The sequence below is a fragment of the Corylus avellana genome, chromosome ca2 (genome assembly GCF_901000735.1).
Source record: "Corylus avellana chromosome ca2, CavTom2PMs-1.0".
NCBI classification, from domain to species: Eukaryota; Viridiplantae; Streptophyta; class Magnoliopsida; order Fagales; family Betulaceae; genus Corylus; species Corylus avellana.
The window spans coordinates 7,002,981-7,028,536 of NC_081542.1; the positions used below are offsets into that span (position 1 = coordinate 7,002,981).

Genomic DNA, 25,556 nt, shown 5'->3' on the forward strand with positions numbered 1-25,556 from the left:
ATAATGTTGACATGTAAGCTTTTATGACAGAGTTAACATCTGTTGGATTAACAGATATTTGAGCAAGAATAATCAACCATTAAAATTAACTCAAGACCATAAGGAGTTATGCTATATATGCTTTGCATGATAGCAAACAAATGAATCCAACCCACCAAAGTTGCACCCCCAGTTATGCAATTACAGCCAATGACAAACTGATGGATTCAAGTCGCTGTTGGTAAATGGATCAGTTACTTCTTATCAAACTAAGATCAAGGAACACATTGTCAATTTCTATTGTAGGTTGTTTACCGAACAATTTAGCTGGTGGCCGAAGCCTTGCTTTTGATTCCATTGATGAGGAGAAGGCCACTTGGTGCTTTTGATTCCATTGGTGAGGAGAAGGCCGCTTGGTTAGAGAAACCGTTTGAGGAGAATGAGGTAATAGAGGTGCTGAGAGGTATAAATAGTGATAAGGTGTCGGGCCCTGATGGTTTTACTATGGCTTTCTTCCAAGCTTGCTAGGATGTGATTAAAGAAGATGTTATGAGAGTGTTCCATGACTTTCATGCTAGAAGCAAGTTTGAAAAAAGCTTTAAATGCCACTTTCATTGCCCTCATTCCGAATATATCCATTTTTGTATATATAAATAATGTATATTCATTCAAAGCACAGAGGAACGAAACCCAAGTACATAGGAAGTATACAAGAGAATCCCTAACCCATAGAGAAAGAAGAACATAAATCTAAAAACTCTGAAAAAAAATCCATGGCTGCTAATGTTAAAGCTTTTGGACCTATTAGTCTAGTGAGTGGAGTTTACAAGATTATTGCCGAAGTCCTAGCCAATAGGTTGAAAATGGCTACCTGCGTGCCCTATTCTTATACTTTGAAGTTGTATCCGGTTTGAAAATTATCTAAGTTAGAATTGGTTCTTGTGGGTAGTGTCAACAATGTTGACGAATTGGCCAGTATTCTGAGTTGTGTGATGTCTTCTTTGCCTTGGAAGTATCTTGGCCTTCCGTTTGGAACTCCTTTAAGGCCAAATCTATTTGGGATGGTGTTATTGAGAAGATCGAGAGTCGTTTGGCTAGCTAGAAGATGATGTACTTGTCTAAGGGTGGAAGGATTACATTAATCAAGAGCAAACTTTCCACGTTGTCTACGTATTTCATGTCTCTTTTTCCCCTTCTTACTGGTGTTGCCAATTGCATAGAGAAATTACAGCAGACTTCTTATGGGGTGAGCTAGGTGATGAATTCAAATTTCACCTGATAAGCTAGTCTAAGGTTTGTTCTCAGATTTCTGTGGGAGGGTTGGAAGTCCGAAATTTGCTTTTGTTCAACCCTGTTTTTTTTGGAAGTGGCTCTGGCACTATGTGTATGAGAGAGAGGCCTAATGGAGAGTCATAATTTATGCCAAATATGCAGCTTGTGGAAAAATATCATGAGGAACTAGGGGAGTTTTCTAGTCAAACTAGATTTGAGGTGGGAAATGGCTCTAAAATTAGATTATGGCATGACAAGTGGTGTGGGAAACAAGTCCTTAAGGAATTTTTTTTCCATATTTGCATAGTATTTCTTTCATAAAGGACGCTTTTGTAGCATATTACTTGGAGTTATCTAGTGATTCCCATAAGCGGAATGTAAGTTTTATCAAAGCGGCTCAAGATTGGGAAGTGAATGTCTTTGCTTCATTTTTTTAATTTGATGCATTCGTTTAGGTTGAGGCAGGAAGGTAAAGACAAGCTTTGCTAGGCCCTTCCAAGAAAAGGATGTTTGACGTTAGATCTTTCTTATCGTCCTTGTACCTCATGATAGCACTTTCTTCCTCTGGAAGAGTAATTGGAGGAATAAGTTTCCCAGAGCGGCATTTTTTACTTAGACAACTACTATAGAAAAGATCATTACCATGAATAACCTAAGGAAACGGCATGTTATTGTGGTTACTAGTGTTATATGTGTAAGAGGAGTGAGGAGCCTATGGATCATCTTCTACTCCATCGTGGGATCACCAGTGCCTTGTGAAGCCCTATTTTCAATCGAGTTGGATTAGCTTGGGTCATGCCTAAAAGATTAGTAGACCTTTTTGCTTGTTGGAGAGGGTCAGACAACAGTCCTCAAAATGCAACTTTGTGCAAGATGGTTCCATCCTACATTTTCAGTGTCTTTGAAGGGAAAAAATACTAGAAGTTTTGAAAACCATGAGAGGACGGTAGTGGAACTATAAGTCTTTCTTTTTCAAAACTCACTGGACAGTTGCTTTAGATCTTAATTTGCATAATTTTCTTGATTTGCTTTCTCTTTCTAGCTAGGTGTATCTATTGTCTACTCATTGTCTACTTGGGTTGCGCCTTTTGTGTCTAAACCGTTCATGCAAACTACAACAATCATAATTCACGAGAACATCCTGTGGTATTTAGAGGAGGTAGTCAAAACATACCCAACGGCCTAATTTTGAGGTTACATGAGAGTGGGTCATCATGTATGTTCACAGGCATATGATTTCAAAGATCTAGTTTCCTACATGAAGCAACTATGATTCAATTAATAATGGCAGGATTTTACATTTAAAAGATTTTTAAGAAAATTACCTGTGTGGTGGCATGTGGAGAATGGATTGCACGGTCAAGAGCTGCTAGAGTTTCTAACACCTACAGTTAAATTTCATAAAACATTAACGAAGTATAAAAAGAAGCTATTGACATGAAGTATAATGTAAGCCAACATACCAAAACCCAGGATGGTCCCAACACATTAAGCAATCGATGAGCAATGTTGAAGAGAGTTCTCAAGGCCTAAATTGAAAGAGCAACAACAATCAACCATACAAATAGTTGTTCAACCATATAATTGCAAGGAAACCATTTTCTTTAGAAATGAATCATAGAAAAATGTTTTTATTCTTGGTGAAAGGCACAAAAAATATGTAGCTGAATTAACTACCTGCACATTCTTAGGAGTAAGCACAATGCTGTCCCTTTGATCAACTAATGGTTCAGAGCGTTTTGACCCAGGCGACTGTAACGCACTGCTGAAATCTCAATTGTTATCCCATTTCAACATTGTCAGGGCACTTAAATCTTCAAAGTAGAAACTAAGACCAGAAATATGTTATAATTAAAGAGGCTAAGCTAAAAACCTAAGGTGTAATTGAAAATGCAGATTGAAAAGTAAGGAATTTTTTATTTTATTTTATTTCACATATTTACATTTAGATGCCTCATTCAATAGTCAAAAAGTGCAAAGGCACAATCCAACTTCTTGTAAACAAGAAACACCTAACTAGAAGAAGAACAATGATCAAGACAAACATGAAGGCTAGAAATATTAATATCAAAGGCAGTAGCGGTAAAGAGTCTTAAAGAAAAACGCCCTTAGATCCACCACCATCCGCTAATGGTCTTCAAAACTTCAATCATTTTTTTCCTTCCAAATGCACCACAGAAGGCAGGACGGTACAATTTTCCATACTGCAGCACTCCAGCAAGCAAAAAGGTCTCTCACTCTTCTAGGCATGACCCAAGCCAGCCCAACACTACTTGAAATGGTATTCCAAAGAACACCGGCAATCTCACAATGGAGTAAAAGGTGACCCACTGACTCCCCACCTTTCTTAACATGCAACGCCAATTAACCACAATGACATGCCGATTTCTTAGGTTATCGATGGTAAGGATCTTCATTAAAGCGGCCGCCGACCAAGCAAAGAACGTCATTCTCAAGGGGACCTTATTCTACGAAATACTTCTCCAAGGAAAAGGTGTACTATCATGGGGAACAAGGACATTGTAGTATGATCTAACATCAAACAACCCTCTCTTGAAAGGTACCCAACAAGTCTTCACTTCCATATCTCAACCTAAGGGAATACAACAAATTGAAGAATGGAGTAAAGAAATCCACAGCCCAATTGTGAACCACTCTAAGAAAGTTAACGCTCCACTAATGAGAGTCAACAGAAAGCCTCCAAAAGATCTGTCACGGAAACATCCTTAAAACGGGCAATACCGAATAAGTAGGAATAAACTATCTTAAGGACTTGATCCCCATACCACACTTCATGCCAGAATCTAATTTTGGAGCAGTCACCCACCTTAAATCTAGTATGACTTTAAACTCCCCCAACCTTTCCTGATATTTTTTCAAAGCCCCATGCCATAAAACCCATGGACCTCATTTGAACACCACCCACCCCATGAACTATCATATTTAGAATCCACAACCACCCTCCATAAGGCCTTTCTCTCATGAGCTTAGCGCCAAACCCACTTCCCCAAAAGAGCTTGATTAAACGAAAGCAAATTTCGGACCCCAACCCTCCACAGATCAGAGTTCAAACCTTAGAACGGCTAACCAAGTGGAATTTGAGCTCTTCACCAATGCCACCCCACAAAAAATTCCGCAGCAATTTCTCTATGCAATAGGCAACACTAATTGGGAGGAAAAAAAGAGATGAAGTAAGTAGGCAGATTAGACAATTTGTTTTTAATCAAGGTAACTCTCCCACCCTTTAACAAATACATCATCTTCCAACCAGCCAAATGACGCTCTATTTTCTCAAAAACATCCCAGATAGATTTGGCCTAAAACGAAGCTACCATCAGCATGCCAAAGTGTTAGGTAAATTTATCTCATTCGTTGTTCAAAACCATACTTGTAAATCTTTTAATCTCCCAAGTGTTTGGTGTGAAAAAGATGATTTTTAAGGGGTTTCTGTTCTTTACATCAGATAGAAGTCATAAGGACGTTATGACGTCCCTTGTCTGAATGTGTCAAAAGTGATTGTGTGGTTTCGTCAGAAGCTCGTCAGAAAGCCGTCATGAGATGAAGCTTTGAATGCTACTGCCTAATCATGTCAGAAAGTCGTCATAATGGCGAGGCTCAAAAAGCTTCTATCTGATAATGTCAGATGCACGTCAAAATGTTGTCATGACAATTAACCTTGAAAAGGTTCTGTCTGATAACAACAGAGGAATGTCAGAATGTCGTCATGACGTTGAAGCTCAAAAAGCCTCTGGTAAACATTGCCAGAAGAACGTATGAATGCCTTCAGGACGTTACTTGCCTAGTTTCAGAAGGTTAACAATGAAAACCTAGTTGCCATCATGACATTGCTCCGCAATCTGCACAAATCTGAAGGGCTTTTCTTGTGTTTTCTGGAGCTTAAATAAAATAGAACACGATGCCTATTGTTGGAGACAAGCAAGAACTTTGAGAAAAACCTAGAGATCCCTTCTAGAGGTAATCTTGCTTCAATCATCCTTGTGCCAAGAGAGGATTTGTAACAAGCCCATAGCCTCTCTCTCTCTCTTGATGTTATGATTTCGTTTTTCAAACCAAACCAAACACATCCTCCAATTGCAAAGAAGTTTAACTATGGGTTAATAAGAAAAGGAACTTGAAGAAGATTGCCTAGCGGGCAGCTAAAGTGGAGGCAAGTGGGGTGTTTGTTATTCAAATGGAGTCTTAGTTTGTAAGTGTATGTTTGTCTTATTGTCTTCTTCATGATAGTGATTTTTTGGGTTTGGCTACCCCATAGTGGTTTTTATATTTGATGTGTTCAAAGGGTTTTTTATTTCGTCAGCAAAATCTTGTATTGTGGATATGCTATAGATTTAGTATTTGTGTTGTTTATATGATTTATAGTTCAATAATTTTATCTTATGATCAGTATTGATTGTGTGGTTGATTTAGGCTTGGAACCCGTTCCTTAGTTCTTTCACTAAGTATATCCTAGGCAAACAAGAGACCCTGGAACTCAAGATGCTAGCCAAGCCTTAAACATTATTGACATTGTCAATGGGGGAATCAACTCGGATTTGGCCAGATTAATCCTCAAACTTGACACTGCTTCAAAGCATAGAAACAAAAAGGCAAGTTAGGAAGATTTGAATTTCTACTTGTATCGCCCCACCCCAAATGACACACAATATTGTCCACTTTTGGCTCCCCCAAACCAGACTTCCCAAGAGGTCAACTATCCCGGTACTACTCTCACATAAGCCTGCTTAACTGCGGAGTTCTGATGGGATCATGATCATCATGGCTTTAAAATGCGTTGTTATGAAGGGTATAAGTATACATATGAGCACATCTCCATCTCCATACCCAGGTGATGTGGGACGCCACAATCACCTCCTCTTAGGACCCAGCATCCCCGCTAGCGACCCTTATGGGATTAGCCCATTCTTGGTGTCCTAGCGAGTGCCCGTTAGCGATCCTCATGGGATTATGCATGCTCCTCCCTTCTCAGGCTGGGTAATGGCTCTGATACCATTTGTAACGCCCCACCCCCAAATGACACACAATATTGTCTGCTTTTGGCTACCCCAAACCAAACTTATCAGGAGGTCACCCATCATGGTACTACTATCGCATAAGCTCGCTTAACTGCAAAGTTTTAATGGGATCATGACCATCACGACTTTAAAACGCGTTGTTGTCATGAAGGGTGTAAGTATACATATAAACACATCTTCATTTCTATGCCCAGGCGATGTGGGACACCACACTCCATCATAGTTAGACAAAGACAAGCTTGACCCTATCTCCCTCTAGAAAACTGAGTGACATTGAAATCTCCTCCCCCCACCCCCAACACACACACAATGCACCAAGGCAAGTTCCGCCAACTAAGCAAACCAGCCAATTCATCCCATAAAAGCCTTCTATCACAATTGGCATTAGAGCCATAAATACTTGCAAAAGCCCAAGAAAATTGATCTTTGGCATTTCTAACTCTTAAGATGTTTCTGCCCCTCGTTAAATTGATCTTTTGAGACTTGAAGGGTTTGCTATCTTCACCAGTTTTAGGGTTGCAGTAACCTGTAGCTTTATCACTAAAACAACCATCCCATAGTGTATCAAAAACCTCCAACAGGTATATACAACTTTGCCGCATGCCATTTTTGGATAATAGGGATATTAAATGCACAAATTCATGGGTGCATTTGTCTCTCTCTCTCTCTCTAGACTCGGATGAATTTCAAAATTTGAATTTTTGAAAGTTTTTTTTCTGCGATCGGTGGCGCGGCTGGTGCTGCGCGTTAGGGTTCGGCGTATGGAACGCAGATTCTCTTTTGAAGCCAAAACCTTCTGCCTTTCGGCAAAGGTTGGGTGTCCTAACCTTCGTCTGGAGGAGAGGAGAAAAGGTTTCGTGGGGTATATTTACGCGAGCATTCGGTGTTCGTCGTGGTTGGTGGAAACGGTGGAAGCGGTGATTCAGGTTCAGGTGAAGGAAGAAATTGCCAAATCTTACCGTGAGGGTGATAAGGCCACGATGGTCCACGGGGGAGGTAATAAGGCCGGAAGGTTCTTGGAGGTATCGGTGTTGGTTGAGGGTGGTCGTAAGGGAGTCATTTGGCTTCCGGAGGGACGTTTTGGGAGGGGCTGGCGGCGTTTCGCGGGAGAGCTTCGGCAACTGATGGCGGCACAGATCGAGTCGGATGGTACGGCGGAGTCGGGGGTTCCATCTTCGGCGGGGTTTCTAATGGATGGTCCTTCTTTGGGGGTCGATTCCAGGAGGTCTTTCGTGGATGTCCTTCGATCTTCTCCGGGCGTCGAGGCGAGAGCAGTTGAGTATCCGAGGCCTCTCGATTTGCTTCCGGGGTCGTTTTGTTGGGATTCAGAGTATGACGGTTTGGGGTTGCGTTCTGCCGTGGATTGCTCTGCGTTGGAGAGCATGTCTTCTCCTCTGGCGGAGGCGGCTGAATAAGTGAGTTTGAGGAAGAAGAAGAAGGGCAAGATCGGTATTAGTGGATTGTTGAGGCTTCTAGGGCAAATCCAACGTAAGTTGGACCGGGTCCGTGCAGGGGTTGTCTCGAAGCCCAATCGCAGGAGTAAAAGGGTTCGTTTTTTGGGCCTATCAACTTCTGCTTTGGGTTGTGATTCCGGGTCGGTCTCTGAAGTGGGTTTGGGTCAAAATTTGGATCCGGTTCAGTACTTGGATCCGGATTTCTCAGATCCAGTCCATAACTCGTTCTCATTACCTTTGGAGTCTGTATCGGCTGGGATTCCTCTAGCCTCTGAAGAGTGTTTGGAGCCTTTGGCTAGGTCTTCTTTGAGTTTGCAGGTTACCGGTTTGGATTCCGGCGATGGGTCTTCCCCGGCAGTGTTCTCTCTCTCTCCGGTGCGAGTTTTGGGCGAGATTGTTGGTTCTGCCGGTGACGGGTCCTCTCAGGGGGCTACTTTTTCCCTTTCTGCGGAGGCTTTACCGGCGAGCACGTTGCGCAGGGACTGGGAGGGTTCTCTTTCTTCGATGCCTGAAACCTGCCGGGGTGCGACTGTGTCTTCGGAGATTTCTGATTCGGCTCGTCTTTCTATTCTCAAGGAAGCCTTCGCTGTTCCTTGGGAGGTGGACTCTCCGGCGAGCTCTTGCAGGGAGGTTCCTTTTTCGGGGGAGGAGGAGCTGGTTGTTCGTCCTTCTTCTCCGGAGAAAGGGTTGTTTCGTCGTGGGTTCTTGAGTCCGAGAGCTGTCTCTTCCGCTCCGGTGGTGTTGAAGGATTCTTTGTCTTCTAAGGGAAAGGACCCTGTTCTGGTTCCCTCTGCGCCGGTGGAGGTTCAAGTTGGCTTTTCCCCTGCTACTACCTCCTTGTTCTCGTCGCAGGGATGCACTTCACTCTCGACTACTTCCCTTCTCGATGGGGCGGCTGAGATGGGGAGGAGTCTTAGCCGTCCTTTTCCTCGCATGACAGAGAGTGGTACTCCCATTTACTCCTCTATATCCTCGTCCCAACTGTTTTATACCCGGAGGGTGAAGGAAAAAGTCGCAAAGCAGCTGCATAAGAACAAGGACCTGCTTGCTGAGGTTGAAGTTTCTGCCCCTAAGGTTGAAGTTTCTGCTTCTAAGGTTAAGGGGTTGAGGGAGCTCAATAATCTGGATTGCTCCATCTCTCCGGTGAAGGGCCGGCGTCGGCGGGGTTTTTTGGGATCGAAAAATGCTTTTTCTTTTCCCCCTGAGGTGCACTAGGGTTCCACCTGAGATGCACTAGGGCTTTTCTTGGGGTTTGGTTGGGTCTCTTGTATTCCCCTTTGGATGGGTGTTTGGTTTGATTGGGTTTTTCTGGGTTTTTGATTGGTTGGTTTGGGTTTTTTCTGGGTTTTTCTGGTGTTTGATTGGGTTCCTTTGTATACATTATTGTGTACTTAGAGGCGCTTTGCGCTTTTTTTGATATATACTACATTACTTATCAAAAAAAAGATAACAATTTAAACTTCAAGGATAAATTGGGCTACCCCTCTCTGCTTCAACTAGAATTGCCACCCGTAGAATCAAATTGATGGAGTATGACAATCTTTTTAATTCTCTTTTGCCTCAAACTCATTCCTCCTGGTTATGACTTGCTTCAATGGTTGTAAACAATGCCATTAGTTCGCATTCGAACCCCTCACACTATAATCCAACATAATGGCATATGTCCACCTTCTACAGGATGACCCAACTACAAGTTGTTTGCCCTGAACACTCAAGTTTAACAAACACACTAGGGAAACAGCAATTCAGAGGCACACAAACAATGGGTTCCCCCCGAGTGCATAGCAACAATTCCGAACATGGAAAACTATTCCTTTCTACACAACACAACATCAAGCCCAGCCAAACTAGCAGTCTTTTTTTTTTTGATAAGTAATAATGATATAAAAAGCGCAAAGGGGCGCAACCCACTTATACGGGAAGTACACATAGAGAGCGCCTAAGAGGAAGAGAAATGAAAAAGAAAATCAGAAAAACTAATCACTAAAGGAGCTAGCCAAGCGGCTGTCCAAGAGTAAAGAGTAAAAGAAAAAAATGAGTCAATTCCTCTATGGTCCTAGTGGAATTTTCAAAACATCTATCATTTCTTTCATTCCAAATACACCACATAAGACACAGAGGGATCATCTTCCACACAACCGCGCTTCGAGACCGACCACCCAACCACCAGCTATCAAACAAGGCCCTCACCTGGCAAGGCATGACCCAATACAACCCAAACCGCTTAAAAATCATATGCCAAAGAGCGCTGGCGATCTCACAGTGAAGAAGAAGATGACGACTGACTTTCCATTCTTCTTGCACATACAACACCATTCCACTACCACTATGTTCCTCTTACGCAGAGTATCATGAGTCAAAATTTTGCCTAGAGCTGCAGTCCATCTGAAAAATGCCACTCGCTGAGGTGCCTTAGTACGCCAGATACTCTTCCATGGAAACTTCTCTTGATTAGACTTGGACAAGGCCTTGTAGAGCGACTTAACTTCAAACTTGCCCTTCTTGGACGCTGACCAGCAAATACGATTTGCACTGTCTATGGAAACCTTGCAAGAATACAACCGATCAAAAAAAGGAGAAACCAAATCCATCTCCCAATCTTGGACCGGCCGCACAAAAATGACATTCCACTCGACAACCCCATTCCTCCATGTAAGATTATCCTTTACCCAAGCTTCTTTGTGTCTGGTGATACTAAATAAGGACGGGAAGGCTTGTTTCAAGGGATTGTCCCCACACCAAATATCATGCCAGAAACGTATTTTCGAGCCCTCCCCCACCTCAAACCGAATACCTTTGGCAAAAAAATTTCACCCTTTGCAAATATGCTTCCATAGACCCACACCATGAGAACCCGAAACCTCCTTCGTGCACCACCCACCTTCTTGGTTTTCATACTTAGCTTTGATAATCTTACACCAAAGAGCCTCGCTCTCATTCGCATATCTCCAAAGCCATTTCCCTAAAAGAGCTTGATTAAACTGGAACAACTTCCGAATTCCAAGACCACCATAGCGAAGAGGGCAGCAGACTTGGTTCCAACTTACAAGATGCAACTTATGCTCATCTCCCATTCCTCCCTACAAGAAATCTCTTTGAACTTTCTCAATCCTTTTAGCCAAACTAGCAGTCTTTAACACCCTAAAAACTTGAATCACCCTCCCTAGGAACCAACTTCCTCTCCTTACCCTTACTCGAAAGACCTATCTCCTTACCTACTATTAGAATACCACCCTCCCCACCTTCACTGCTCCTGAGTGAAGACAACAGGGGCAGATTCAATCCCAACGATATCCTTTTTTCCCCTTTTACCACCACTACCCAATCGGAAGAAACAAAAGGATTAGAGGTTACCTCATCAATAAAGTGATCCAAACAAGGAGGATTGAAAGTATTCAACACTAAGATCTCCTATTCTATCATCAAACCACCCAAACCCAAATGATTACCATTGGTGATAGAATCACCTCCAGAAACTAAAGTCCTACCCAAACCCAAAATACTTCACAAACAAGAAAAATCATCTTCAGAGCTAACGATCGGAAGCCCAAACCAAGGAATGATCTTCTCAACGTAAATGCCGGCGAAATTTGATCTTGGGGATTGCACATGGAGCTGTGGCACATTCTCTGGTGAGGCCTTAGACAAAGCATAGTAGGTGATAGAACTGACACAATCATCCTTCCAAATCCTCTTCCCCTTATCTCTCAACAGCACGGTGGCGACTACAAATCCACCGGCGAAGCACGCAGAGAACCATCAAACGGAGCTCGGGCCTGCACCTGCATAGCCCTCACTAGAACCCGAGCCAATCCCCAAATTAGCATGACCCCTAGCCTGTGATTCACCCTCCACAAGGGTGGGTTTGACCCTAGGCCAGATCATGCGATTAACTCAGGCCCAAACCCTTAACACCCACACCTTTTGATTGACTTGCCAACAAGGGATTGACTTTCAAAGCATCAAAAGAGGTCTTCGAATTGGAGCTAGGCTAGGCCTAACCTCACCTTTCTCCACCAGGATAACCATAAACCCCGACCCATTATAACTCAAGCCCATATCCAAACTCTTAAGAACCCGGTCCAACTCTTCTCTCAAGCATGCCAGCTAGGCTCGCAAATCATGACAAATGCATGCAAATCATGACAAATGCACTTTGAGAGATTCTCCCCTTCTACTACCACACATACTGAATTACAACCACCTTCAGCGGGAAACTTGGTACTGACCTCCCCAGTACCTTCCTGACACCGAAAATAGGCAAATCATACCAGCGACCCTGCAGCAGCGTGGTTGGCCACATGCATCCTGTTGATGGTTACAACTTTCTTCCCTGACCCAACCAATGCCTCCTTGTATGATTGCTTCGCCACCTCCTCGCCCAGCACAAGCTTCATGGACACCGGAGATCACACCACTATACTTGACGATGCATGCCCACAAAAAGCTTCCTCCAAACGAGCTGCTCAACTGCCACCGTTGTATGCTGGTTGGAGAAGAGCACCGGCTCCACCTCTTCGTCCACCACCAAATGACACCCCTTCCCTTCTCGGCCCTCCGATATAACAATGAAACCACACCGCCTACCACCACCATACTCCACCAACACCAGATAGCAACCATAGGCGATTTGAGCATCTCTAAGCAATATAAAGTGCTGCCAACCCTCTAGGATTTCACAAACTCCTTCAGCCCTCCTTCAAGAATCAGAGCCTCCACTGTCTCCGACAACCATGCCATGCTCACCTTTCCCAAATGTACTGCATGAGAGTTACCCCTGCTTTTTTCAACAATTCTTAACACTGAACAACCTACCTATGCCAAAAGCACAAATGTTTTTGTTTCCACGAAAAAATGACTCGAATATCCCATTATAGAACAACCACAACTTCGAGACACTAACAGACTCAACAAGACATAATCCTTACAACAACCTCCTCAGACAACTTTGGAAACAGCTTCCCAGATAACCATGAAACCACCCAAGACCTAGAGAAGCTAACAAATGAAGAAAACCAGCTCACCAGCACATAGAAGTGGCTGGACGCACCTGCAGGCGTTGCAGAGAAGAGAGAGAGGGAGGAACGTTAACGGATCAAAGAAAATATTTCTAGTGGCAGTTGTAAGAGAATGGCTTTGGCTTCTATGGTGTCTTCCAAAATCCACATAACACGTCTAAACGTCATGTGGTAAGAAAAATGAATATATTTTCATCCTCTGATACCATGTCAACACAAGTAACTATAAACTGAAAAAAAAAAAAAAAAAAAAAAAAACAAATGGCCAAAGAAAACAATAATGTAAGAGAAGGATTCTCATAATTTAACAAACAGCATGAGTTTTTTTGATAAGTAAACAAAGCATGAGTTTTAAACAAAACAAAATGAAGACATGCAAACTTATAGGTGTCTTGAGTGAAACAAAATCCTATTGAATCAGATAGTGAAAAAGACAATAATGACTAACCTAGCCAAAAGAGGGGGGAGAAAACAAAACAAACAAAAAGTACAACCATCATAAGAGATATCAGAAGCCACCAAAACATTAGCAAATGGTACAAATCTGTTATATTTTTTTTTTGATAAGTAAAAATTTATATCAAAAGCGCAGAGGGACGCAACCCATATATACGGGAAGTATAAAAGAGAGCACCTAAGAGGGAGAGAAATGAAAGAGGAAATCAGAGAAACTAATTACTAAAGGAGCTAGCCAAGCGGCTGTCCAAAAGTAAAGAGTAAAGAAGAAAAGATGAGTCAGTTCCTCTATAGTCCTAGTAGAGTTCTCAAAACATCTAGCATTTCTTTCAATCCATATACACCACATAAGACATAGAGGGATAGTTACAACATAATACCTCTTTTTTTCTGCTTCACTGGGGAAATTGATTGTAAATTTGCAAAGAGATGCTAGAAAAGAGTTTAAAGGCTCTATGACACGAAGAACCCCGCATGCCTGTGGCACAATCATACAAACTATCATCATCTACGATAGGGCAATTGAAAAGAAATTCTTTGCTTAAATATTAAAGCTGATGCCACTTATATCAACAGTAATACCTAAACCAGAACCACGACTTAAGAATGCTATATTTTCACTCTTGAAATAAAATAAAGACAAAATGACAGCAATACTTATGCGTTGGGTCAATATGTCAAAATTGTTGTTACCTGAGTGAATGCCTGGTATCCCTTCAAAATTTCCAATATAATGGCCTCTCCTTGTGACCTTCCAAAATTATTTCAGGTCAGATACACAGAAATTCAGCTTTTCTCAAGACTAGAAGAATTTTTAATAGAAAAGTTCACCAAACCTGGACAAAATAAGGGACAAAGCATCAAGAATGGTCAACCACAAAGAATCAACCATTGAGATGCACAGAGCAGCAGTTTTCCCAGTACATTTTGCGGGTGGATCATTATCAGATCTGGGAGATTCAAGCTAGTTGCACCAAGAGAGAAATAACAAATGACCATCACGCTAGCATACGACATGTTCCTTAAAAAATATTAGAAAGGGAAAGTAAAAGAAGGGAAGTATGTACCTCCCCAATTTCCACAGCTTCATCTGTCAAAGTAGCAACTGTAAAGACCACACCCAACAGACCTTCAACTGCCAAAGTTATCGAATGGGCCTCACTAGCAACCAAGACTGCAGCATTGGATGCATCATTATCAAGACTCCACTCAATCCCTGCAGAAGATACATATTGTCAAGGCTCTCGAAACAGTGACCTATGGGATGAATATGATCCCTGGGCTAGATGAACAAGGATTTCTCTTGCTTTTGTAGTCACTGTTATGTTATTACTCTGTTTGACAAATAGTGCATCATCATTACCTGCTGTCTCTTTCTCGTACCATTCTCTTTTGTTCCCTTTTTAACTTGTTCTTTCAAGTAATTACAAACCGACCCTTTTTCTGATGGGTTACTTGGGCTATTTTTTCATTGAAACGAAGTCATATAGGATTCGGTCTAGAGTTGGGAATGGCGGTATTCGACTAGCCAAGTGGAGTAGAGGGATTTTTCGGTCAGTGGTGATGGGCCTACAGAGCATGGTATGGTTGCTTAATATGATGGAGGAATTGATGAATGGAGATCAATCGAAGGAGTCCTGTAGGACTCGTAGAGTTGGATACACAGTGTTCGTATTGCAGAAGCAGCAGAACTATGGGAAGAGATGCTGCAATGACGCGCAATTCGGACATCCAACCAAGCCAACCATTCTTCTCTCGCCCCTCTAGATTGACAATGGAGCCATGCCGCCCTCCACCATATTCGCTAATGACCAAAAAAGGCCACTTCAGTTCGCATTTCGCTGAACAAAGAAAACTTTCAAGCCTGCTCTGTTTTTCTTCAAAAATTCCTTGGCCACCTCTGTGTTAAGCGCCTCCTCCATAACAGCCAACAACCAGAGAATCGAAGCTTTACCCAGGGACACAGAATGCATATAACCCCTACTCTCAAAGATAAGTAAAACAGGGATTCCTACTTCCATAGCAAACTTGAAGGATTTTGATTCTACGTAAAACCATCTGGACAGACCCATCGCAAGACACCAAACGGAAGAAAACAATGTGTAACCTTAACCGTAGAAGCCAACAACTATGCACACTGAATTGAAAAACTATCAGCAAGCACCACAGACAGCGACGAGGACATCATCCCAAGAAAACCTCTCCATCCTCGTCAAATCCAATCCACTATAATTTTTTAATCTTAAGAACATGATATAATTGTATAATTTGTATCTTGTCCTTGATTTCTGCCTTCTTAAGTGTTTTGACTTTTCTAAGGAACCTTTAGATATCAGTATTCACATAATCAACTGATCCTTTCCTCAGGAGGAAAAGGTTTGTTATACATGTCCAGGCATTTTCATCTTTTTAGTACACTTTAAGTACCCAGTGCATCAATGTCAAGTTCTACAAGCTGAAAACCATAACAAAACCTGTCTCTTTCAGATATTGAATTTCTAGTTCAACCATTCTGTTTTGTGTTGCCCACTAACATAGTTATGAATGTGAACATACATAAGATTTTATGCCAGCTCAGTAATGGCTCGAGCAAAATCTAACATTTTAATTTGATATCTCATCATTCATTACTATATAACTTTTCTGAGCTTGGCACACATTGAAAACTCTCATTTATTAATATTATTCTGTTAGCCAAAAAATTCAGAACTTTTTGAGCAAACAATATTTCCCTTTGAATAACCGCTGTTGATTAGTTTTCTAGCTTTTCTTACTTATAAAAAAAAAAAAATTATAGCTTTTTCTCTCTTGATAGGATTTGCATCTAGATCTACCCTGTCCTCACCTCAACCTTCACCACTTGAGCCCACAGTCCTGGTGGATCATCTAGTGAAAAAAAATACCATAATTTCGACATGAACCAGATGTCTTATCACCAAAACTAACTAGCTCTAAATCTGTTCGAGATTAATGTGGCTAAAAGAAATACGATAATTTTTTTTTTTGATAAGTAAAAGCCAGTTTTATTGAAAGCGTAAAGGCGCCCCAAAGTACACCGGGAGTATACAATAGGATCACCTAGCTAGAAAGAGAAAAGCGAACAAGGAAGTCATTATAGCTAATCGACACCGGGAAGATATACGCTACAGTCCATAGATACAAAGTGTGTAGACATAAGGATAGTAAGTCTTCCAAAGAACCTTCCAGATCTTCAAAACACCTATTGTTCCTCTCCTTCCAAATGCACCAAAAGAAGCACGTAGGCACCATTTTCCAAACCACAGCGCTCCCTCTCCTTCCCATAGACCACCAACAAGCGAGCAGGTCCGAAACCCGTCTCGGCATCACCCAAGACAATCCAAACCGCCCAAAGAAGGCGCACCACAAAACGTAAGCTACCTCGCAATGAAGAAGAAGGTGGTCCACCGTCTCCTCATCCTTCTTGCACATCCAACACCTGTTTGTCACGATCACATGCCGCTTCCTTAGGTTGTCTAGGGTCAGAATTTTGCCCATAGCTGCCGACCACACAAAAAAATTTACCCTCGGCGGAGCATGTGTACGCCATACACTCTTCCAAGGGAAGTGCCCCCGTCTAGAACCAGCCAAAGACGCATAAAGAAGTTTGACCTTAAACTGGCCTCTTTTGGAGGAGTTCCACCACAACCTATCTTCACACCCTGGTCTCACTTGAGCTGACTGCAACAACTGGAAAAAAGAGGCAAAAACATCCACCTCCCAATCATGAGCCCCTCTAGAAAAAGTCACATTCCACAGGTTGTGGCCACCACTCACCTCCAAGATAGCCGCTACTGAGGCATCCTTCTCACAAGCCATATTGAAGAGACCAGGGAAGGCTGCCTTAAGAGCCGTATCACCGCACCACACATCATGCCAAAATCGAACCCTAGTCCCTTCCCCCACCTCAAAGCGCGTTAAGCCTTGGAAAGTATCCCAATCCTTCCTAATATTCTTCCATAACCCAACCCCAAAAGTACCTCCACACTCCAAGGAACACCACCCTCCCCATAAGCTACCATACTTCGCATCCACCACACCCCTCCACCAAGCGTCTCTTTCCAAGCCGTAGCGCCACAACCATTTTCCTAGAAGTGATCGGTTAAAGTCCACCAGATTTCTGATCCCCAACCCGCCTTCCTTAAAGAAATACGATAATTTGACAAGAAGAAGATTCATCGGAGGAAACAAATTGATGACCATTATTGCTTCAGTTTCAATTTAAATGTAGATCGTTAAGAAAGAAAAAAAAAAAAAAAAAAAAAAAAAAATTTATTGCTTCAGTTTCAATTTAAATGTAGATCGTTAAGAAAGAAAAAAAGCATGGCTTAATAAATCTTTTTATATTGCCACAACAAATGGGTGGTGTCAATGATAGCTAAGTGGTTACCTTTAGCTTTGCTGCTGAACATCCCTGCAACAGCTGCCAGGCTCTCTTCACTTGTCTCTAGAAACTAGAGCATTAAAAGAGTTATGTTTGCAAGGTAAATTAAAATATACTTAATGCCATACATCTAAATTAAAAATCCTCAAGTCTACTAACTGAAGATATCTGTGAATAACACAACAGCACCGAGAGCATACACTAAAGTGAGGGATACAAATCATTCTGGACTGCTAAGCAGTGCAGCAGTAGCAAAACCTGATATGTTTAAATACTGAAAATGTTTGGCATGGCAATCCCTTGAAAGTGACAAGTTTCCCAGCTAGAAAAGAAGAATACCCACAGCTGTCAATATAAAGTTGTGTACTTTTTTACTTATCAAAAAAAAAGAAAAGGAGAATACCCACAAACTGAGAGAGAGAGAGAGAGAGAGAGAGAGAGAGAGAGAAAGAACTTATAAAAGTAATGTGGGTGATACTTGGGCATCATAACAGGGGGTGGAAGCTCAACGACAACCCCATGATTAATTCACAATGAGGATTGGCAATGAAGAAAGGATGTAAGGTACTGTTCTATATCATATACGTACAGACTTTTTTTTTTTTTTGATAAGTAATAAGTTTTATTATAAGCGTAAGGTGCCCCCTACGTACACAGGAAGTATACAAGCGGAAACACCTAACTAGAAAAACAAAAAAGGTACAGAATTGCTGGGAACATCATTCAATCACAACTCAAATTTTTTATACAAAGTCTTAAAAGCAAGACAAAATGGAAAGAAGCTGTTGAAGACCATGTTAGTTAGAATCGGGATTGCACTTGCAAGGCCCCATAATCAAGACACTCCATCTAACAAAAGTCGAGACATACTAGAAAAACTTTGATGAATTTCTTTTTTTAACTGTTAAGTTACACACGCACCCAATCAGTTAAATGAGTAAATCTTCAAACTTAAATGGATCTTCAAGACACAAATACATAAGCTATACAAATTGAATTCAGCCCTTCTCAAGATAACAAATAGACACCTGTACCAATCATGAAGTACAAACTAAAAAATTTGGCTCCTTGGAGATACGAGGGTCAAGAATGCTCTATATCTTACCTGTACACTTGAAACAACCCTAGCAAGAGCTTTAACCATACCCTCCACAACATTTGTATTCTTGGGATGCCTACAAGGCAGATGAAAGCAGTGGATAACACATAACAACAGTTTTACAGAACTTGACTTCTTTGAGGAAAAATGACCAACTATAACACTGATATGATATGGGTAGAAGTTGGACCTTTACAGGAATAGTCTACACTTGGACCAAAGCCAAACGTACCCGCCAAATCAACAATATTATCAAACTCATATGGAGATATTACTAAAATATGGCAATTCATTGCTAAATCTTCTCAATATTTTCTAGTTTTTCTTCTTGTTTTCAAATAAGATGTACAGAAAAAACTTTAAAGAGTCAAACACACATACAAGTCAACCTGAATGGACAGCGGAAGAAAGAAGGGCTGAGTTTCTTGTATTGTTAATGAGAGATGAGCGGTTCGCTAGAAATTCAGCTCCATCTAAAGCCTTCTCCATTAAGTACGAGTCCTAAAAATATAATCAGTTTGTGCTATTCATCTTCTTAACAGCATTATTTTGGTTGCATGATAGACACTTGAGAACAGCAAGAGAATAGTGACCATTACAGAGCTTCACTAGATAGACACTTGTTTCCAAGGCCTTCTATTTAAACCCTCTTAATGTTACAACCAGGCAATCAGAATTTGCGTCTCTTCCACAAGGCTTCCCTAGACTGGAGGCACTTGCAGAAGTAGTCCTTGTCATGTCTTCTTCCAAATTGAACCAAAGGAGACACATTAAGTATATACATTAAGAGGGGTTGCGCCCCTCTGTGCATTCTCTTAATATACATTACTTATAAAAATAAAAAAGTATATTTTCAAGATGATCGGAATTTTAACTTATTTTTAGGGAAGCTGGAATGACAAGCAGGAACGGGCAGGTCAGGGTTGGTTATCTCTAATGATTACATAAATCATGTTGCTGCTTGTGCTTAGTCTCTCAGGCTGTTTCTCCAGTGGTAAACTCACTTTCTTATCTTCAAGACTTGGGTTTTTTTTCCTTTTATACTCACTCCCTTGGCTTCTTGAAATTATATAAGGGTCAGCTGTTTTTTGAGTCTTCCCTGCTTTCAAGAAACTATGGTTTTGGTCATTTTGACAGGTATTAGTTGTATAAAAATACTCATAGTGCCAACAACGAGGCCCATTGCTTGCCAGACTCAAAATGTTTTCTTAGGTAAATGTTCAATGGGCCTATGATCATTGCTTCTTTCTGCTATTTCTTCTTATGTAATAAAAGCTAGATCAGAGAAGGGGGTAGGCGGTTAATGAGATGCATGCGACAAACAGACCACAGCCAATGAGCTTACATATCAAAGTTCTGGAAGAGAACCCGCAATGTCCGTGCCTCCATACAAAACCCCTATCAAATTCCAAAAATTCATATCATGAAAAGAAAATCTCCAGGATACTTATAAGCTACTCAATATTTAAAACATAAAAATGAAATATTAATACACTGCACCATCGAAATTACCCGCAAGATCTCAAGAACAAGAATTCGATGCCATAATGGCAAATCGAGAAAGATAATCTTCACTAACATACTAAGGAAAACCTGCATTAAAAAATAAATTAATTAATTAAAAAAAAAAACAAAAAAACTCCTTTAGTTGATAGCTGTAGTAGATTCAAGTAGACAGAAGCAATTCATTCAAATAAATAGATAAATAAAAGACAAATTCCAAATTAATGACTTGAATATTCTGTTCTACTTTTGAAAAATTAATCTGCCACTCAATACTTTTTCAGCAAAATAAAAAGATAATTGTTTCAATTCTCTTCAGTAACAAACTATAAGGTTCAGAATCCAATTCAAAATTCTACAATAAATTTCAACTTTAGCCTAATACTTTGAATGAATGACATTCCCAAAGTCACCTTCACGTTGGAGCATAAGGCCATAATCTAATCCAAGATATTAATTCAAATTGTTATAAAGAAAACGAAAAAGACCGGATATATTATAAATACTGAGCAACTGGCAGGTTAAAGTGCCACAGAGTGGCTATCTTCAGTTGGCTAGCAGCTTTGGTGGTAGTCAAATGTTGGATATCTTAGAGAGCGGAAGAAGATAATTTAGATTAAAATTAGAGGTGAGACAGTGATTATTTTTCACTGCATCATTCTGTCACAAAGGAACATTGGTCACTTTTCTTTTCTCTATTTTGATTTAAGTGGGTTATGCCAAAAACAGTCATGGAAATGCTAACATGTTGAAAAAGGCACTTCAGTAGGAATCAAGGTAGCTTAATTTGCAATGCCACTTCCCTTAAGCATTGCATCTCAAGAGAATGAAATACTTGAACCTTTGAAGGTTTCAAGGATGCTATTCTTGAGATCCCTTTATGAATGGATGTTGGCATCTAGTTTTTTTTTTTTTTTTTTTTTAACCTTTTGGGGGCTGCTAATTTATTAAACTTTACGATGTAGTTATTTCTTCTTTTGCATTTCTACTGTACTTCTTGGGCTATGCCTTTTGCACTTTTTTGAAGAAAAATCTTAGGCAGAACTTAGTTGGGGAACATATTTTTAGAATTGTTCAAATGCACTGCTGAAAGCTCTTTTTCTTTTTTTTCATAAGAAGCACTGTGAAGAGCAATTTTGTACGGTAGATAAATTTAGATTTCCAGAAGGGGCACAACATGTAGATTTAGGAATAGAAGGTCCTTCAAACACATTTCTTGAGCCTAAACAAACTAGAGAAAATATAGTTCAGAAGTTCGATGCAGTAGATCAAGTGTTATCACTTGATTATAAACACTAACCAGATTCTGCTCGAGGGAAAATAATTATTTTAAAGCATGGAAAGTACAAAATGCAAGCAATCAAGGAAGAAACATGCATTGGCTTCTTTAATAACTTGATCAGTATGTCACAGCATGGGTAGAAGATCATGTACATATAGAACACACCTCACATTCAGTGATAAGGGATGAACTGTAAAGCCGGATAATATGAGCAACTGACCGCAAAACCAAGCGTCGAAAATAAGGCTCTCCTGCTTCTCCTTCAAACTTGGAAAGAGAATGCCAACAGTGAAATTATTCTCAAGATGCCAAAAACAAAATCCCCAATGGATCAAAAGACTAATTACACTACATGTTTCAGAAAATTAGCTACCTCAGAATTGGTACGAATTGAAGTCATTAGAAGTGAACATATCTGGTGCCGCAAAACCTGTTGAATTCCCAAACAATCTTTTCAACTTTTAAAGTTTCACTAGCATGCTTTAACAAAACAACAGAAAAAGAAAAAAAAAAAAAAAATTATGTTAGATATTTTTACACTTACCTGCTCATAGGGAACCAAGGTTCTGAAAACAGCCACATAATTGGATAAAATGAATCTGCAGAATGAGCATCAAGAACAAATAAATAAATCCACCAGGACACCATATTTGGGTTGGGTAGTATATGATAAAGGCGGATCTGGATGGTTCAATTGATGAATAAGGGGTCTAAACATCAGCACAGTGTGCAGTAGTTCAGTAATTGGGCATTACGAAAGACGAGCAGTTCTGCCAGGTCAACTGCTGAAGAAACTATAAAACAATAGCACAAGAAGAATGTGAGTTCCTGAGTTTTCGGGAAATGATAAAATACTTGGAGTTGGCTTAAGGGAACAACCTAGGACTCTGATGTGACCCTAAAGTTAACATCAACATTCCTGATAATCTACTGCTGGATGACAGAATGGACCATGTCAAAGTATAATGGCCCTCTATAAAGGAGATGCTGAGATATGGCTTTATTTGTACACTGGAAGTAAAGTTAGGATCCATTTGCCACCGTTGACTAAATGACATCATACTATAAACTTTAATGTCACTTTTTTTCCCCAATAGATATAAATTTTCTTTTTCTTTTAACCAAAAAATATAAACTTTCTTTTTTTTTTAATAAAAGCTGGGCAAAATATTGCACCTGCTTGAGGGGGAGAAGGTCGTTGATTAATACTCCCTCCATCCCATAATGAATCTCCTATTTGACAAAGACAATGATTGAGCAAATACATTAAATGGAAGAAAAAAACGCTCTTGATAGTATTTTTCCATAATCACCCTAGTAAAATGCTTTGATACTTGAAGAGAGGATATTCGCTTTGTTTTGTTTTAACTTTACAGCTAGGGTAACATGGGAAATTCATGATTTGACGTTTGCAGAATAATACTTTCAAAATCATTTTTGGGACACACCAAAAAGGAAAGAACACTTAATTATAGGACAGAGGGAGTACTTTATTACATTCCATGCTTCAAGGATAAAGTTCAAAATGCATTATTTTATCAGGATTCCGAGCTCTTGCACTCTCCCTCTCTCCCCTATTCTTTCCAATTCTTCCTCTTGTCCTTATCTTAATCTCTTTCTTTTTCCTTATCTCAAAAGAATAAAATAAAAAAATAATATAAATGGTTATATACAAAGTAAATGATACTTAAGGTATATAGTTCAGACAGTACCCAAGAGTGGCATGAAGATAGTACTTCATGATTATCTGGCAACTTCAGTAACTCTATTGTGAATGCAAGTTAAAAATATATATAAAACACTAGGGCAAGAGAAATTTCTTACTCAAGTATATCAAGCACGAACGTCCGTTGAAGCGAATTGACACGTAACCAACTTGCCTGTAGGACAAGGTCAAAAAATCATCCATTGGTTAGAAATTATGTTGAAACAATGTCACTTTGACTGATAGCTGCATTAATATTTGCACAACATATTGAACGATTAACACAATAAAAATAGTTTTTAGGAGCCTATAATCATAAAGCCAGACAAAAAGGTCCAGTTTGGAACAATGGACTAGTTCTAAACCAGCACATACAGATCCACCTGCAGCAAGAGCTGTCAGGTCTTCAAGCAAACGAAGTCCAAGCTTTCCATCTTTAGTTAGGGTCTCCCTCATCAATGATTGCCCTCCGGAGACAAATTCATTCTCCAATGACCTGTTCATGCTTGGGTCAGTCGTATGGACATGATAGAGACCAGTTGTTGAAAATTTAAAATGAGACCATGAAAACAAGCAGGTTGATACCAATGTATGCACCACCACTCTCATACCAATACTACTTTGATCAATGCTGAAATAAAGAGAAACAAAGACTCACAGGCAGTACATTATAACTTCTATTTTACCCAGAATTGACTAGATAGACAGAGATGCAGAAAAAGTGGTGGAAGATGTTGTTCACTAGAAATAACATACTCGGAAAGGCTGATGCCGCGATTAACATCACCAGTAACTGTACCAGTTCTAGAGATTTGACCTCCAGAACTGAACTTGCTTGTGGGAAGAGACTCAGCACACACCACATTATCAAAAATTAGGGCCACTGCTTGCCTGAAGGTAGCTGCAGCAGTACTGGAAAACATGGAAATGAAGGAAACAAATTCATATGGAAAAGAAGAGTAACATCTCCATAAATATAAAGTACCTTAGGAATGAAGAAACATTAACAGAAAAAGACAAGTTGTGGAAAGACCTCACAACATTCAAAATTCCTATACAACAAATTTGACTTACTTTTGCACACTATCAGAGGATCGGTTACTTTCAAGAAGCCGAAGACAGATACCAAGAGCTTGGGCCGTATTCTCCTGCGAATTGCAGAATATGAGGTATGAAAAACCCTAATGTGACCTGCCATGACTAAAAATCTATGCTGTCATATAAAGCCAAGCCCTAGTATGTGTACCAAATTTATCCACAATTCTTTTCAGTTATTTAGACAGATGCAAAAGCAAAGTTTACCTTCCTAAGCAATTTCCCAGAACTGTATCGTGGCAAGGCTTCTATTCCATTATGAATTTGAAAATTATTAGTTGGAATGTTCGAGGACTTAACGATGCAGGAAAAGGTTTGGCATTAGCAACTTATTGAAAACTTGGAAGCCTGATGTAGTGTCTTCAAGAAACAAAAATAGAGCAGATTTCAGCTGGTATTGTCGGGGGCAGTGGGGTGGACCTTTCACAGGGTGCTCTACTTTGCCAGCCTCAGGAGCCTTGGGGGTATTCTCTTAATGTGCGATAAACGTGTAATAGAATGCACTCAAGAGGCGGTGGGCACTTTCTTTATCTCATGCAAATTCAAATCTATTTTGGACCAGTTTGATTGGACTTTTACAGGAGTTTATGGACTCAATATAGATTCCGAAAGACATTATTCATGAGAAGAGTTATCAAGGGTTTTCAGTAGGTGGGAAGTTCCTTAGTGCATCGGGGGAGACTTCAATGTATCTCACTTCCCAAACGAAAGGGTTGGGCTAGCTCGGTTCACATCTACCATGAGGAAATTTTCAGATTTCATTTTAGAGTAAGAGTTGATGGATATTCACTTGGCTGGAAGGTCTTTCACTCGGTCTAATAACCAAGATCCCCCTCTATGTCCAAGATTGATAGATTTCTAGTTTCTCTGGATGGGGAAGAGCATTTCCCATAACTGATCCAGCGTCGTCTTCCTTGACCCTTATCAGGCATTTTCTCAATATGCTCGATGCCAGAGGTCTATCCAAAGGATTGCGCTCATTTAAAGTTGAACATCGTGTGGCTGCAAGCAGACGGTTTTGTAGACATGGTGAAAAAGTGGTGGGATTCATATTAGTTCCTCGGTATTGGCTGTTTTGTTTTGGCTAATAAATTAAAATGGTTGAAACTTGATTTGAAACACTAGAACAATGAGGTCTTCATAAATTTAGAGGAGAGGAAGAAGTCCTTAATGGAGGAGATCTCCTGACGTTTTAGAAGAGGAGAGAGACATTAGGGCTAAGGCGAAAGCAGATTTGGAGAATGTTGTGTTATGCAAG

General features: G+C 40.4%; 1 protein-coding gene across 3 annotated transcripts in view; it reads right to left on the minus strand.

Annotated features, from left to right (window-relative positions):
• The window catches only part of LOC132168844 (uncharacterized), a 50,178-nt gene that overhangs the window by 11,856 nt on the left and 12,766 nt on the right, over positions 1 to 25,556 (minus strand). Inside the window, exons 4-21 of one of the 3 annotated variants that reach the window (XM_059579904.1) lie at positions 24,278 to 24,351; positions 23,960 to 24,115; positions 23,579 to 23,699; positions 23,323 to 23,378; positions 22,043 to 22,097; positions 21,872 to 21,928; positions 21,664 to 21,765; positions 20,226 to 20,306; positions 20,059 to 20,111; positions 18,720 to 18,789; positions 17,621 to 17,684; positions 14,280 to 14,428; positions 14,049 to 14,176; positions 13,906 to 13,963; positions 13,593 to 13,690; positions 2,929 to 3,013; positions 2,715 to 2,780; positions 2,577 to 2,636 (exon numbers count right to left, since the gene is read on the minus strand). In XM_059579904.1, the coding sequence (XP_059435887.1) occupies positions 2,577 to 2,636; positions 2,715 to 2,780; positions 2,929 to 3,013; positions 13,593 to 13,690; positions 13,906 to 13,963; positions 14,049 to 14,176; positions 14,280 to 14,428; positions 17,621 to 17,684; positions 18,720 to 18,789; positions 20,059 to 20,111; positions 20,226 to 20,306; positions 21,664 to 21,765; positions 21,872 to 21,928; positions 22,043 to 22,097; positions 23,323 to 23,378; positions 23,579 to 23,699; positions 23,960 to 24,115; positions 24,278 to 24,351 (1,533 nt within the window). Of the gene's footprint in view, positions 1 to 2,576; positions 2,637 to 2,714; positions 2,781 to 2,928; positions 3,017 to 13,592; positions 13,691 to 13,905; positions 13,964 to 14,048; positions 14,177 to 14,279; positions 14,429 to 17,620; positions 17,685 to 18,719; positions 18,790 to 20,058; positions 20,112 to 20,225; positions 20,307 to 21,663; positions 21,766 to 21,871; positions 21,929 to 22,042; positions 22,098 to 23,322; positions 23,379 to 23,578; positions 23,700 to 23,959; positions 24,116 to 24,277; positions 24,352 to 25,556 lie in introns of those variants that run through there. The other 2 variants (XM_059579902.1, XM_059579905.1) reach the window with 2 other exon arrangements.